Source organism: Lethenteron reissneri, chromosome 12, assembly GCF_015708825.2.
Source record: "Lethenteron reissneri isolate LAM-NWPU_2019-01 chromosome 12, ASM1570882v1, whole genome shotgun sequence".
Lineage (NCBI taxonomy): Eukaryota > Metazoa > Chordata > Hyperoartia > Petromyzontiformes > Petromyzontidae > Lethenteron > Lethenteron reissneri.
Genome location: NC_083790.1, coordinates 1,657,473 through 1,671,455, shown reverse-complemented (window position 1 = coordinate 1,671,455; position 13,983 = coordinate 1,657,473). Strand labels below are relative to the sequence as shown.

At 54.1% G+C, this 13,983-nt stretch overlaps 1 protein-coding gene across 1 annotated transcript in view; it reads right to left on the bottom strand.

Moving 5' to 3' along the window:
- LOC133341730 (formin-binding protein 1-like) overlaps nucleotides 1-13,983 on the bottom strand; it is a 69,415-nt gene that overhangs the window by 13,087 nt on the left and 42,345 nt on the right. Inside the window, 7 exon segments of the mRNA XM_061550386.1 lie at nucleotides 2,379-2,509; nucleotides 3,851-3,983; nucleotides 4,239-4,348; nucleotides 4,778-4,801; nucleotides 6,011-6,025; nucleotides 9,233-9,358; nucleotides 10,421-10,609. Of these exon segments, the coding sequence (XP_061406370.1) occupies nucleotides 2,379-2,509; nucleotides 3,851-3,983; nucleotides 4,239-4,348; nucleotides 4,778-4,801; nucleotides 6,011-6,025; nucleotides 9,233-9,358; nucleotides 10,421-10,609 (728 nt within the window).

Below are 13,983 nucleotides of genomic sequence, written 5' to 3'. Positions count from 1 at the left end.
CTCTCTCCCTGTCGCTCGCGAGCAGCGGGGCGGGGGCAGCGGGGCGGGGGCAGCCCCCCCCGACCCCCCCGGGGGCAATGGGACCGGATCGCTTTCCCGCTTTCTCTTTCAACAACAGCACCATCGCGAGACCTCGGGTGAGCCGCCGCTCGCGAGCCCGCCTCCTCCCTGCCGGTCCCACCATGCTCGGCGGACCATGCTCCACGGCTACGGTTAGGACTCGGCCGTTGATTAAAAAGCAAAGAGACAGGAAATGCCAAGGCACCGCATCGCAGTGACCTTTGACCCCCACCACTCTCCCCGCACTCCGCCACCCTCCGAGCGACACACCCCCTGTTTATCACGCTCTTTCTTTCCGCAACGGGCAACAGTTTAAAGTCAATCTCGTGTTCAAAATGTCACAACTACAGGGCCCGCAAGCTGCCTCTGGCAACAATTTAACGTGCCCCGGAGCAAACGACATACGGCCAACGGAAATAAATCGGTGCCAGGGTTCAGGAGGAGCGTTGCTTTGAGGCCTAGCAGGAGGAATCGGTCCGCCAACTCTCGGACAAAGCAAGCAAATGGCTCAGCCACTTACATCTCTAATCCCAGCTCCTCACGGGCCACACGGACGGAGGGGAAGGGAGAGGTGGTGATGGTGATCCATGAGTTTTTTTTTTTTGGGTTAGATCGTGTAAATATGTGTCGTTAAACCCGCCACCTGACGCAGCCAATTAGTAAGGTTTGTCGCGTCAAAAAAACCGTGCCAATTAGTTTCTACTGAAGCACACCGCTCGTGAAAGCACACGCGCTCAACTGGTGATATTTGAAAGTGGGTGAGAGAAGGGACGTCGGGGGGATATTTTTTCAAACTGGTTTGGCCCGCGGACTAGCCAGCCTCACTGGGCTCCCGATAACCCTGCTTATGAAGTACATCTATTCGCACGAATAGAGAGCTTTCAGCAATTTATTTGATTGAGGGTTTTTCTTGTCGATGCAAAGATTTCTGCGGACCACCCAGCTCCCCCCCCGCGCCCCACCGCTGGGTGACAAAAGACATTCACTTTGCTCTAAATACCACGAATACTAAATTATGAATATTACCGGAACATATATATACACATTTTTTAATACAACTAGAAGTTTCATTTATTTTTGTTAGCAGGGGCATTTAGATCTTAGGGGTTCGGGTAGTTTAATCACGGTAGTTTACCAAACTGAATTGTTTTAATTAAATATCACGAGTAAAATATTAATTCACGTCCGAAACAAAAGGTGTGACCTTTGTCATTTCTGTCCGGGTCAACCTGAGCTTGCACCACAGCCACCGCGGGCCACCTGGAGGAAAGTCGCAGACCACCTTCTGAGAACCACTGGCAGAGGTCGAAGGTGCGACTAGTAAATGTGATTGCAGTCAGGTTCCCTCCGGGGCATTGCCGGAACACTGAGATAAATCACCGATTGAAATGCTGACTATCAACGGGGAGGGGGGGCGAGGGTTTCACACACAGGCGGTGAGCCGTGTGTACGTTAGGTCGAGGTGGCTCAAAGCCATTTCCTATTTCCGTGGAAAATTTATCTACGTGAAGCAGAGCTGCCAGCTTCCACCCAGGCTGCAGAGCGAGTGCGATAACCTGCGTCAGCGCACATTTCACACGTGATAAAAAAACATACTCTAGCAAACGCCTGCGTTTGAACGTGTTTGTATCATTGCTATGGACGCTCTGTGAGCCGTAGCGCTTTAGCCAAGTCACGGGCGGAGGAAGAGGTAGATAGCATCTAGCCTGCCACTTACTCACTCGCCACCACACCACCCCACTGACTCACCACACCATCTGCTCACCATGCCACCTACTCACCACTAAACTCAGTCACCCTGCAACCTACTCACCACTTCCACCTACTCACCGTCTATTGTGCCCATAATTCAACAAATGACAAACGAAGCCTGGGATGGAGCGTTTTACCCAAGTCAAGAGGTGAAGTGGTCTACTCGCTGAAACAAGTGCGGGCCACTGCTTACATCCTGTTTACAGTCCTCAACCAGTCGTGGAACTTCCTCATTCCTACGGTGGGAGCGAGAAATTCCAAAATAATAAACCCTGACTTTGCACAGAGGGGTACTTGCTGTATAGACATCAAGGGATGAAGTCACGTGATTGTGGTGGCCGGGTGAGTAGGTGGCCGGATGGCTGGGTGAGTAGGTGGCAGGGTGAGTAGGTGGCCCAGCGAGTAAGTGGCTGAGTGAGTAGGTAGCTGGGTGAGTACTTGGCCGGGTGGTTGGATGATGAAGTGGCTGGGTAAGCAGGTGTGCGGGTGAGTACGTGGCTGGTTGAGTAGGTGGCTGGGTGAGTACGTGGCCGGGTGAGTAGGTGGCCGGGCTAGATGCTATCTACCTCTCTCTGTCCTGCGAGCCATTGTTGACGACGTTGTTCACCACGATGCTGCTGCGATCGTACGCCGCGCTGTTCCGCTTGGGGCCGTCGACGCGCGCAGGCATGCGTCCCTCGGCATCCGCCAGCCAGTTCTGATGGACGGAACAGAACGGAATAAGCGGACAAAGCGGTCAGGCCGTACGCCACGCAAGGCTGCGCACGCAGCTGCTGCTGGAGCACGACCCGCAATTTCAATCACCGGGGCACGCGCTGTGCCCAACTCGCGTGGCATTTGCGATCGGAATACAAGACCTCAGAGCGAATGTTAGAGGTGTCCGGGTGTTACTGGGGGTCTCGGCGCCGAGGTTCGCCGGTTTGAATCGGGGATTTTGTTGGCCCGTGATTAAAATGGCTGCGAGTTGATGGTCGTAGACTCCAGCAACGGTGCCACAAGAACGGCCGAGGCTCGTATAAAGCCTAGCGAATAACCAGAATCTTGTGCGCGAAATACGAGTCGATATTTTTCTGCTGTCAAATTCTAAAACAAGTGCACAATTAGTGCCGATCGGAGCTTTAAACACAGCCTCGATTTTGGCGGTTTGCGAGCGTGCATGCGAAGGTGGTTTGTAATTCTATGGGGGAAAAAAAACTCAATCAAATATATTGGTAAAACTTTCTATTTGTGTGAATGGATGTACTGTCTTTATAACCAGAGTTATAGGGAGCCCAATGAGTGTGACCTATATCGTCACACCTCGAAGGCTAAGCAGGCGTTGAGCCTGGTTAGTACTTGGATGTGAGGCTGCCTGGGTGAGCCAGGTATTGTAGGTTGACAGTGGTCATCTTCACTCTACCAAACATCATCAAGGGAATTGCTCAAAACGTCCCAATGTCGTAGGAACCACCTGAAGAGCAGCCTTGTTCCTCGGCGTGGATTTCCTGGCTAAATTAAAAGGCCTTATCGCGTGAAGGGAGGACCAGGGGAACGTTTAAATATAATTCTTACCAAAAAGACAGCTTGCTAAAATAAATAACAAAAACCCTTGGCATGTTTGAAGAATTTTCCCTTTCAAATGTTTGTACACAACTGCCCGCACGCATGTCAGCACGAGCGCCTATGGTTTGCGCTAAAAACGGACTGCGAGCGAATCACCGATCGTGCAGATATTATCCAATCAAAAAAAGGGGGCGTTTCACACGGCCCTGCACAGGCCAATGGGATTACTCGATCCATGGATCGCTCGCCGACATGTCGACGCAATGATTAACCCTCGTTGAATCGATCCTCTAATGAGCCTGTCGGATCGACTGCGAGCTGAATTGATACAATCGACAAGCCCCATCCAGGTTTCACAAGACGATATATGGGCAGGGACATGCCCCTAAGGACAACACCATGCCTACTTCCTTCCATATATGGGCAGATCGCCGATCGGTGATTTTGTCGGGTGAACCGATTTTATTGGCTTCACAGCGCCACAGCCGGTGCTAACCTCAAACTTCTGAGCTTCCTGTTGGAGCTTGTCGATCTTGTGCGCCGTCTCGGACAGCTTGGGCTCCAGGCTGGTGGAGTCTCCCATCTGCGGGTTCTTGAGGTAGACGTCCTTCATCTTGAGCAGCGCCTCTCTGCGAGACAGATCGGGGCACCGCGTCAACATAAGGGGGGCGGGGGCGCACACACACACGACGGTCGCGCAACGCCGACGTTGAGGCTGTTTAACCGGGCGCAAATGACTCGAGAGGCCAGGATGGAGTCTCGTTTGCGAGCGAGCGTGACCTGGCGGCACGAAGACTGCCAGTAGGGAGGGGGGCGATGATTGCGTTGTCACGGAAGACGACGGACGAGGCCGTCTGTCCCGAATCCTCTGGACGCGTCGTTACCTCTGGTCGACCTCCTTCTTGATTTCGCCGTTCAGGTCGTCGATCTTCTGCTGCAGCTTCTTCCTCCGCTGCTCGGGTGGCAGGTGACTGAAGTCCTCGGCTGGGACGCCCTGAGTCGGGACGTGGGAAACACGGACGGCGACAAGGTTAAACTGTAAATAAATGCATAATTACGTAACCCCGAGCGTGTGCGCAAGCGCGGCACTCGGAACTGTTAGAGCAATCAGATGTGTAAGTGACGAGAGAAGCCCATCATGAGGGAATAATAACTATAATAATATCACGCGACTCAAACTCCACGACCGCACGTTAACCAGGACCACGCAGCCATGAGAAGCCACTTTATTCTCGACTGGACAGCGTTCGGCAGAGAGGCCGCACGACTTTGTGAGCTGTGCTCCTACCACGAGCAACCTACGTAACAATGATTTAAACGATATCATAATCCGAGAGCGCACTACACTCTCACCGCTGAACCGAGTGAATGAGTCGCGAGCATTACGGAGCCTGACGCCGCCGTCGCTTGTGAGCGTGCCTACCTTTGGGACACATCCTGGAGAAGACTTGTCGCCGGGAATAAGAGATATTATTTCGCTCTTTTTTTTTGTACACATTTCAAGAAAACGAGTTTTCTCTGCATTCAAGCGTGTGATGACGTCGCGTTTTTTTCTAGCACTACCGCCGTTACTTTGCGCATGGGGTGCCGTGCGTTGGAAGTACGCTGCCGATGGACTTAGGGGGCGGGCGGGGGTGGGGGGAGGCGGTCCGGTTAGTCGTTGGCACACGGGTGAAGAAGAAGCCTGGTTCGCGGATGAATGAGGAAGTGCACACGCAGGCATCTCGCTATCGGCGTTAGCGAGGATGAGGGTGCGGAAAAACTCTACGTTACCCGAGGAACCCGGAGAGCCATGCAGTTTCATCTGAGCATGGGGTGGGGAGGGAAGAGGCTCAAACGGCCCGGATTCAAACTGCAACAGCCCCGACGCACTACGGGGGATGTCACAGCACTGAGCGTCTCAACGCGAACATTCCAATTCGACTGGCGCAGTGGACAGCGCACCGCGTCGTGAACCCCGTGACCTCGGTTTGCCTCCGGCCAATTCGGCCGGGATGCGCCCGAGCTCGTCCGACCTGGGCAAGGAGGGCTTGAGCCTGGAGATTAGGTGACCGTGCGCAACAGGCAGGTACGGTAGTCAGCGTTGTGGGCAGCAGAGGACAATTCAGCAAAATCCACTGTTGTTCTGTACTCCCGCAGCGTGGCGAAGTATAGTCAAATAAAAATCCTTGCTGCCTGCACGGTGTGGGGAGGCCTTCATCCATCAGTGGACAGTCGAATGGGCTGCACGTGTTCGAGTTCAAATGACGGTCACCAGTAGCGAGCGGGATCCGAAACCGTCCTGAGAGCATTGCTGACCACTGCGTCTGCACCAGCCGGCACTGATCGGCGCGGTGAAGAAGTACGGCAAAACAACTCCCGTGAGCGACACAGCATGGTGAGGGAGGCCTTCATCCGGGCAGCGGATCGTCAAAAGGGCTTCACCGAAACTACATTTCTGTCGTTACAACGTCCTTTAAATAAACGTAAAAAAAAGGGGCATCGGGACTCCGCGACAGCGCCCCGGGACCTCTGCACGATCCACGAGCGGACTGGGGGTGGGCGCCCGGTTTTTAAGACGGATCGTTGGGACTTCGCGCGGTGACATCCCCACGGACCACAGCGATGCAAGGGTTACACGCAGAGCGCGGAGCACACCACAAAGGGGCCTTCTTACCAGCTTCATTGAAAGCTTTGCGTTTCAAGGAACAAAAAACAAAGACATGTAAAACAAAAATACAGAAGGGTAGGGGGCAGGGGGGGGTACAGGAGGCAAAATAAATTCGCTGTCATTTCTAAAACTAGCATCATCGTCGTCGTCATCATCATCATCATCAAACAATCATCGCCCTCACTTGATACCCCATGCAGTGCATTTCGAGGTGCCCTGCGGCAGTTGAGCGAAGGGGAACCCCCCCCCCCCGTGGGCAGCTGTCCCTGCGAGGCACAAGATGAACGTAGCCCCGGCCTGCAAGTGGACGCTTGGCTGCCAGTAGAGGGGGGTGTTTGATGAATCGCTCGAACTGCGAACGATTCATCAAACAGTCGCGGGCTCTGCGCACAGCCGAGATGCAAAGAGGGCTGAGTTAAGGGGAAGTTCACGTTATGACAAATTGTGCTGTTGCTTCACACACACATGATGCTTGGCAATGTGACTTACCTGGGTTTCACCGCAGGATGTAAGCACAGATGTTTTTTTTTTAAATATATATGCGGCGCTGCATAAGGAAACATGCTGATGGCGTTTTTCCTCTCTCTCCATATATCATGAAGGCGCCTTTACACACCCTTGAGCCGCATGCAACCATCACGCGCGCGCACACACAACAGTTAAAATGAAATGGCCCCTTGTCCGTGCTGATGGGCACCATCGGCAGATCCTATTATCCGCATAAACTCCTCTGAAATCGGCGCGACCGCCCGCCGGATAAACGCGGCTCGTGGAATTTAACAGCCGCAAGACTCGGTTACGCGGCTTCCTACGTGACGATAAACGCGGACAATAGGATGGATTTGCCACGCGACTCCTCCTCTCATCCGCGGGGGAAAAAGCGCGGACGATTGGAATCGTAGCAGCCGACCGCCGGCGGTGCACGTGGATGAGAGCGATGTCCCCGCTGATCCCACAAGCAATGGGAGCCGTCCCATGGCAGCCATACACGGTTCACTCATCCGACCGTGCAGCCACAGCCTCGACCGTCCCAATTCGACGAGTCTTTTGACGGGAACGCGACTTTCACCCGACGTTGAGTGAATCCGCGCCCCGCGTCTCCCGTCAACAACAACAACGACGACGACAGCGGCGGCGGCGCAGCAAAGTGGCCAACGCGGCGTCGTCGTTGTGCTCCGACATTTTCGGCAAGACGCGAATCTGGGCCAAAGTTTCTGGCGCGGGAACAAGGAAATTGGTTCCTGCCCCTGAAACTAATAAATACAACCACCAATTGCACCCCCCTCCCCGCCCCAAAAACATTACAATTACAGCTCTTATCTTGTAGATACTTTCCACCTGTGGTGCGTGCTTTCCGAGCTGCCCGACAAACGTTTGAAGGTTCGTCAAGGATAAAAAAAAAGACTTTTAAAGTGACTTTCAGAAGTCTGGTATAGCAGTGTGACGTCACTGCAGCGAAGCACGTAGTGGTGACGTCACAAACTTTAAAGTCTTCGATTGTCATTCACGAAGCGCCAAGCGTTTAACGGAGAGCTCGGTGGGAGGAGGGTACGCACGCAGCCCCGTGTATGGATAAAAGGTCAGAGAGGGGCGGCTGTCGCCTTTGGGGTGCGTTCCACGACCGCTCACTGTGGCCACTGGCACCTCTAAGGGGTTTCTGTGCCACGGTTCCGTACAGATGTGAAAACGCAACGAAAACGAGGTGAGCGGTCAGCGCCGGTAAAACCGAGCGCACGTTTCTCCATAACGAATGCACACCGTTAATGATGGTGGTGAGGTCACTTTTGAAGTTGTACACGCTGGAGATTTTATTAAATAATCTGTTAACGTTCACACAACTGTGTCCTAATTGTGTGTTCGGTCTCGTGTCACGAGGAAAGGAATCCATTCCGAACGCTCGCTGGGCAGTGCAACGCCTCGTGCGAGCGAATGACCCCACGGAAGCGGATATCACAGAGCCACCTCTTGGATCCCTTACAAGTGACCTGGGTCCACACGCAGCAGAGGGCAGCAATTTCCCACCAGCTCTGCCATGGGAGCGGAGCGCGTTTGTCGCGTGACAGTCAGACCGTTGTTTGAAAAATCAGAGCAAGAATTTAGGCAAATTAAGATCAAAACCATATTTAAAAGTGATGGGGTTTTTGTTTTTTGTGTGTGACATCAGTGGTGACCGGGGGCTGGGACCATCTACTCGCTACACTGAGCAGCGGTGACATCGCACCGGCGGCAGCAAGTTCGCCGCTCGCTTACGGAGATTTACGTTTTGAATCCAGCCGGCCACCCCAATTAATACTGCGGGTGTGTGTGTGCATGAAACTTTAAAAATAGTATGCGCCGTCTGTTTCACGGTGGACGTGAAGTCATTCGCACAAGGAGGAGGTCATTGCGTGTTGGCGTCGCGCTCCAAAATGTGCCAAATTTGAAAAATTAATCCCTGCCAATTACTCATTTGGAAGATACACTGCAATCACCGCCCAGTACTCAGAAAACTTGGCAGGACCCTCTTTGAAAGAGAGTCATGAGACTCGTTGGATAGACAAGTGTAGTAATAATAATATGACATGAAAACACGCTTTAATCACAGGCCACGGCCTAGCTCAGCGGCACCAGCGCTCAGACCTCCCACCCAGCCAGTCACCTCCTGATGCTTCCAATTATTTTATTTTTATTTTCCCATCAGTTTCCCCGGATGTTTGCCGGACACCGGAGGCTGCAACTGTGGAAGGCGAGAGAGTGAAAGAGAGAGCCTCCGTCACGACGCGTCACCAACCACGTTACCGACAAGGCCGCCCAACCGCGTCAGTAACGGGCGGTATGTTACGGACGCGGGAAGCCGTGCCGCGAAACCGGCTGAGCGCGGCTTCGCGCGCGGTGGACAAACGGCAGAGAGGGCCGGGCGGTGCGCGAGCGGTGATGCTCGTAACGATCGCGGGACGCTGGAGGGGAATGTCGTTAATTCGACCCATCAGATTCTCCTTTACATCGAAGCGCGCACCGCCGGGAGTGCGGCGATTGGACCGGGTGGGGCGAAGGCTCTCGCAAGACAATCCCTAAACTAACCGCGGCACCACCGCTCGTCACATGCCCTCCCCCCCTCTAGTTCTCGTCCGTGGTGTCGCGGCACGGATGCGTGCGTAAGCGGCCGAGAATGGGCGCGGGCGTCCAGATTGTCGGCGTGGGACGGTCACCGGAGGTTGCCGCCTGACCAACCGACCGCCCCTCACTTACGAGGTACCGGCGCGCTTCTCGTGCGTGCGTCGGCCTGCCTAGGGCGGCAACCAGCGCCTCTGGGTGGCGGCGCTTAGCGGGCGCCGCCGGCGCGCCCACGCCGTCGCTACGGGGCCGTCCGCCTGGCTGAGCCGCCCCCCGCCGGCCAGCCCCGTGTAGCCGGCGTCATCGTCATCGTGGTGGTGGTGGTGTCCGGGGGGGTGACGGGGCGCGGAGAGAGGTAGGATGGGCGGTGGGGGAAGGGGGCGGCACACAGAGAAGGGGGGGCACTGACTTCACTCGACGGGCGCGACCGATTGGGAGTACTCAGCGCCGGCAGGACGGAGAGCGGCGGACGAGAAACGCGGCGAGTTTAAAGGAAGACTCGACTCGAGAGGCGTGCGGATTGTACTCTGTGGATAATAAAATACTTCGACGAGACTTTAACACGACGGCGAATTAAAAAAGGAACTTTCGCACCAAATCACCTGAGCTGGCCCTCTGAATCTAAGCAGCCTTGAGTCTGGATAGTGCTCGCGAGGGTGAGCGCCGCGCCATAACAGGTTTTCTAAGCCACTGGGCTACGCATTGAGCGCCAGTGCAGTAACGGCCGCCGTTGTGCTGGGCTTCCCCGTGCGCTCACGTCCGTGCTCCCCGCCTTCACCAACCCACGCTGACCAGCGTGGTGAAGTACGGCTGAAATATCCCCTCCGCGACCCGCAGAGGGCCGTGCGTGAGCTTGGGACAGGAGGCCACCAAGGGCAGGGGAGGAAGTCGGGAGGTCTTGGGCCAAGACTCTGAACGGTCCACGTGGGGCGGAGCGTCGGGGCTCGCGCTTGATTGACAGCTCGGTCTGTGCGGGTACCTTCAAAACAAGTCCCCTACCACCCCACCCCCCCTGTTTGTGTGCAGTATTGAGGATCGCAATCTTCCTTTAAAAGTCTCGCATTCTACATAACAACAAGAACAACGAAAATCATCTCGCACTCCGAGGATCAAAGGCACGGCGCGCTCGCTCCTCCCGGGACGCGGCAGCGCAATGTCGTGGTGACGGCGGCCCTCGACCTTTGACCCCGAGCGCGATCACTCGCCGGCCGCACACCGCTCCGCGCGTCCCACGTCGCCGGGGCTTCGCCCGGAGACGTTTCCGGCCCGCGGCCCCCACCCCCCCTGCCCGGGTGTGCCGGCGCCGGATGAGTTTGTACTCACCCCACGTTTGAGGCTCTTGAAGGAGGGCATCATCCGGGACTTTGAGCCGCCCTGCTCGTGTGATCGATGATGGGAGGGGGATAGGGACGAGGGGGACTGGGGACCGGTTGCGTTGGGGCTGCTTGGGCCAGGGGTGCTGACCCCACCTTGGGCGCTGGCGACGTCCAGCGGGGGGAGGTGGGGGGGGGACTGGAGGGGGGATGGGGGGGGGTGAGGAGTTAGGGAGAGGTGAGCGGGCGACGGGCGAAGGAAGTAAGGAAGGACTCGGACGTGGTGACGAAACAGGCAGGGGTGGGGTGGGGGGTGGACGGGGGTGGAAAGAAACACGGGGGAGGTGGAATGCACAGAAAAGTGGAAACAAAGAGAGAGAAAACACGCAGGTGAAAGGGAACGAAAGCACACAAAGCACCACAGAGAGTGCAGAGAAAGTTGTAACTTAAATATAAAATTATGGTAATAGCATGCTAACGGTCGCCGTAAAAAAGTGAACAAAAAAATTAACATAAAAGTACGTATATATATGAATGAATAATGGTAAAAGCTTGGACAGACGAAACACAAAGAACACAAGCAATAAATCGGAGGCATTGTGCAAGCTCTGGACGACACGCCGACGAGGGAGAAAGGATGAGACAGCGAGGTGGGGGGGGTTGTGGGTAAACGATCGCGACGGGAGCCATGCGGGCGGTGCTCAATTCCTTGCTTACCAAGCCACGATCCAGAGGTAGAAATTCCACATTCCTATGGCTGGAGCATGTCCCAGCACGGGACTATCACCGCTTGGTCCTGAGATATACTCCCTCTCCCCCCCTCCCCCTAATCCCATCCTACCCTCATGTAGATGCTTTTCTTTGTTTGCGATTGCATACAGCCACGATATAAATTGAACACTTTTGCCATTGTTGTTGCGTGTAATCATTGGATAAATGGAAGCGTTGATGAGAAGGTGCAAAATAAGAAAACCTTTGTAAAGTAAAACAAAAGCGAATAGGTAACGAGAAACAAAGACTGTTGCGGAACGCGGTATTGGGTGGAAGGGCCTGGCCGGGGGTAACACAGTGTAACCATGCACAACAGCTGTGGCCATTCACCTGTAACCATAACTCTATAGCCCGCCCTGTCTGCATTTGGATTTTCAAATGTCCGGAGCAGCTGCCACAATTTCCAGCGATCCCCTCTCAAGCTACCGCCCCGTCAGCGAGCTCTCGTGAGCTGTGCGTTACCGATCGCGGGGGCTTCTTCTGCATAGCAACCGCGGCAGGAAAAACAAATAAAATCGGCGCGGCTGAAGTCCCGTCCAAAATAGGCTGTTCCGCCCCCTCCCCCCCCCCTCTCAAAATAACAGTGAATTAATTAGCAAAAAAACAACCGCACAGCCTTGGAAACGGCCGAGTTTTATTCTTGGCCGAGTTTTTGGTCCCGGGAGGTCCCGTTCTGGGATTTCCTGCGACGTAAGTCTTGGAGAGAGGAGTTTAAAAAAAAAAAGAGAGTAGGCGGCAGCGGCGGTACAACTGACCGCTCCACACCGCGCGCGGACTGGAACCTGTCGCTACCCGCCGCGAGGGTACGGTGGCGTGCGGCGCGTTCACCGCGCAGTGGGGGAACGACAACACCGACAACGTGAATGATCGTGCTGCTCACAACCGGCCCAATAGGGCGCGATTCCCATCCCACCTTCCCCCCCCAACCTCCCATATGACCACCAGATTGCAGGTACAATGCTCTCACAGCCTTGTCGAGACCGCCAACTCAAGAGAGAGCTCAACGAAAGTGCGGCCGTAATTATTGTTTGCAGCACACCTCTGCGTGTCGTTAGTTACTTGTTTGCAGCCTGTACACTTGGATGGGTTTTAGTCATCGCTCACAGCAACTGCTGGATTTTGAATAGTATGATTGGATACCATGTGTGGGAAATCCTTTCCTTACCGAGGGCCGATGAAGACATTCAAATGCCTTAGGCGGGCAACCACACATCAACACACCTGACCGTTATCCAAGACTAACGCATATCAGCCAAATCAATAAATGTAAATGTTGTAACCATGGCTCAAGCTTCACCGCATTCAAGCAATGGCTGCACCTGCTTCCTGCTTATTCAATTCCACTCACTAAAACAGTGTCGCGTCGTATATCCAAAGCAGACAGAGATTGAAAACTCATTTCTTTAAAACTGCTTTTTGTGTTTAGTTTGTTGTCCTTCCCCCGCACCTCCCATTAGCACGGTTGGCTATGTGCAGTGCGAAAGAAGTTCAACATACAGACATGCGGCTAAGATGCTCGCAATCAGCGGCAGTGCCAGACCCAAGCAAAGCAAGCACAGGCTAAGTGCACCAAATAGCCCAAGGGGCTTCCGCATTAATAAAAAAAATGTTGCACCAAATATCAGCTGAAATTCAATTAATAATAATTAACATAAAAATCTAATTCAAATTAAACTTCTCTCTATTGCCTGCACCACCCTTCTCTCATCTAACTCTTGTTGAAATGAAGCAGTGGGTCGTGTGGGCAGCAAGTTCCCCAGCCTGGGCCGCACAGCGTCTGTCAGCGGCCCGCGCGGCCTGGATCGCTCGCTCAGCGCCGGCAACGAAGCAGCAAGACCGCCGGCGGACGGACTGGGGTGCCGGAAAATCCACAACCATTGGGGTTGGGGGAGAGGGTGGGGAGGGAGGGGGGTAGGGAGGTTGCGTAGTGCGGGAGGTGGTGGTGGAGTCAGGACTGGTGGTGTCACTGGCGGCTGGGCATTTGAGTCCACAAATTTAAATGCGTCAACTGCTGGGGATGGGAAATTCAACCGCGAGGGCCGTTTGTTGTTGTTGTTGTTGCGTGTTGTCTAATCGTTTTGGCGGCCGGACTTTCCGAGTGCGCGTTTGGGAATCTGAAGTTGTCCGTGCCAGATTGGGGAGCTCGAGCGTTAGGCTCGCTCGGAGGGCGATTTTTGTTCACTGTCCAATGTTTTTTGACGGCCACGTGTTTCGAGTCCACACGAGGTCTGCGAACGTAAACGCAAATGCGACGGGGAATGTAAGCGACGCGGGATCTCGCGGTTTTCTAGCGTTGTTAATTTTTTTATTTAAAAGCTATGAATTTTACCACGTAAAGCCCAATGAGCTATATAGCTCTTTTTCAGAGGCGACCACAAATGATAGCTTCACAAAGTGACATATCATGTGGAAATGTATAGTAGCCAAAAACTCTAAAAGCATGTTCGTAATGTGGACGGAATAATTTGAGGACCCCGAGAAAAATCCACACAACCACGGGGAGAACGTGCAAACCACAAATATCGAGGCTTCAGGGTTTTTGCAGGAAATAAAATCCGTGTGATCGCCAATGCCCATACGCCACTGGCTGCAGGCCTTACCTACAGCAATGGTGGAGACTTGCAAACAACTTTCAAGCGACTGAACGTGATCCAACATGCGGCTCAGACAAACGCGAAACGTACGACACCTTTACCGCACGTTGCACAACAGTTTAACGCTAAACATCCACGGAAAATATTTTGCCATGAAGCCTGGAAACTGTCACGATTCAGAACATGATTTGTGGACGGTTATACAAAG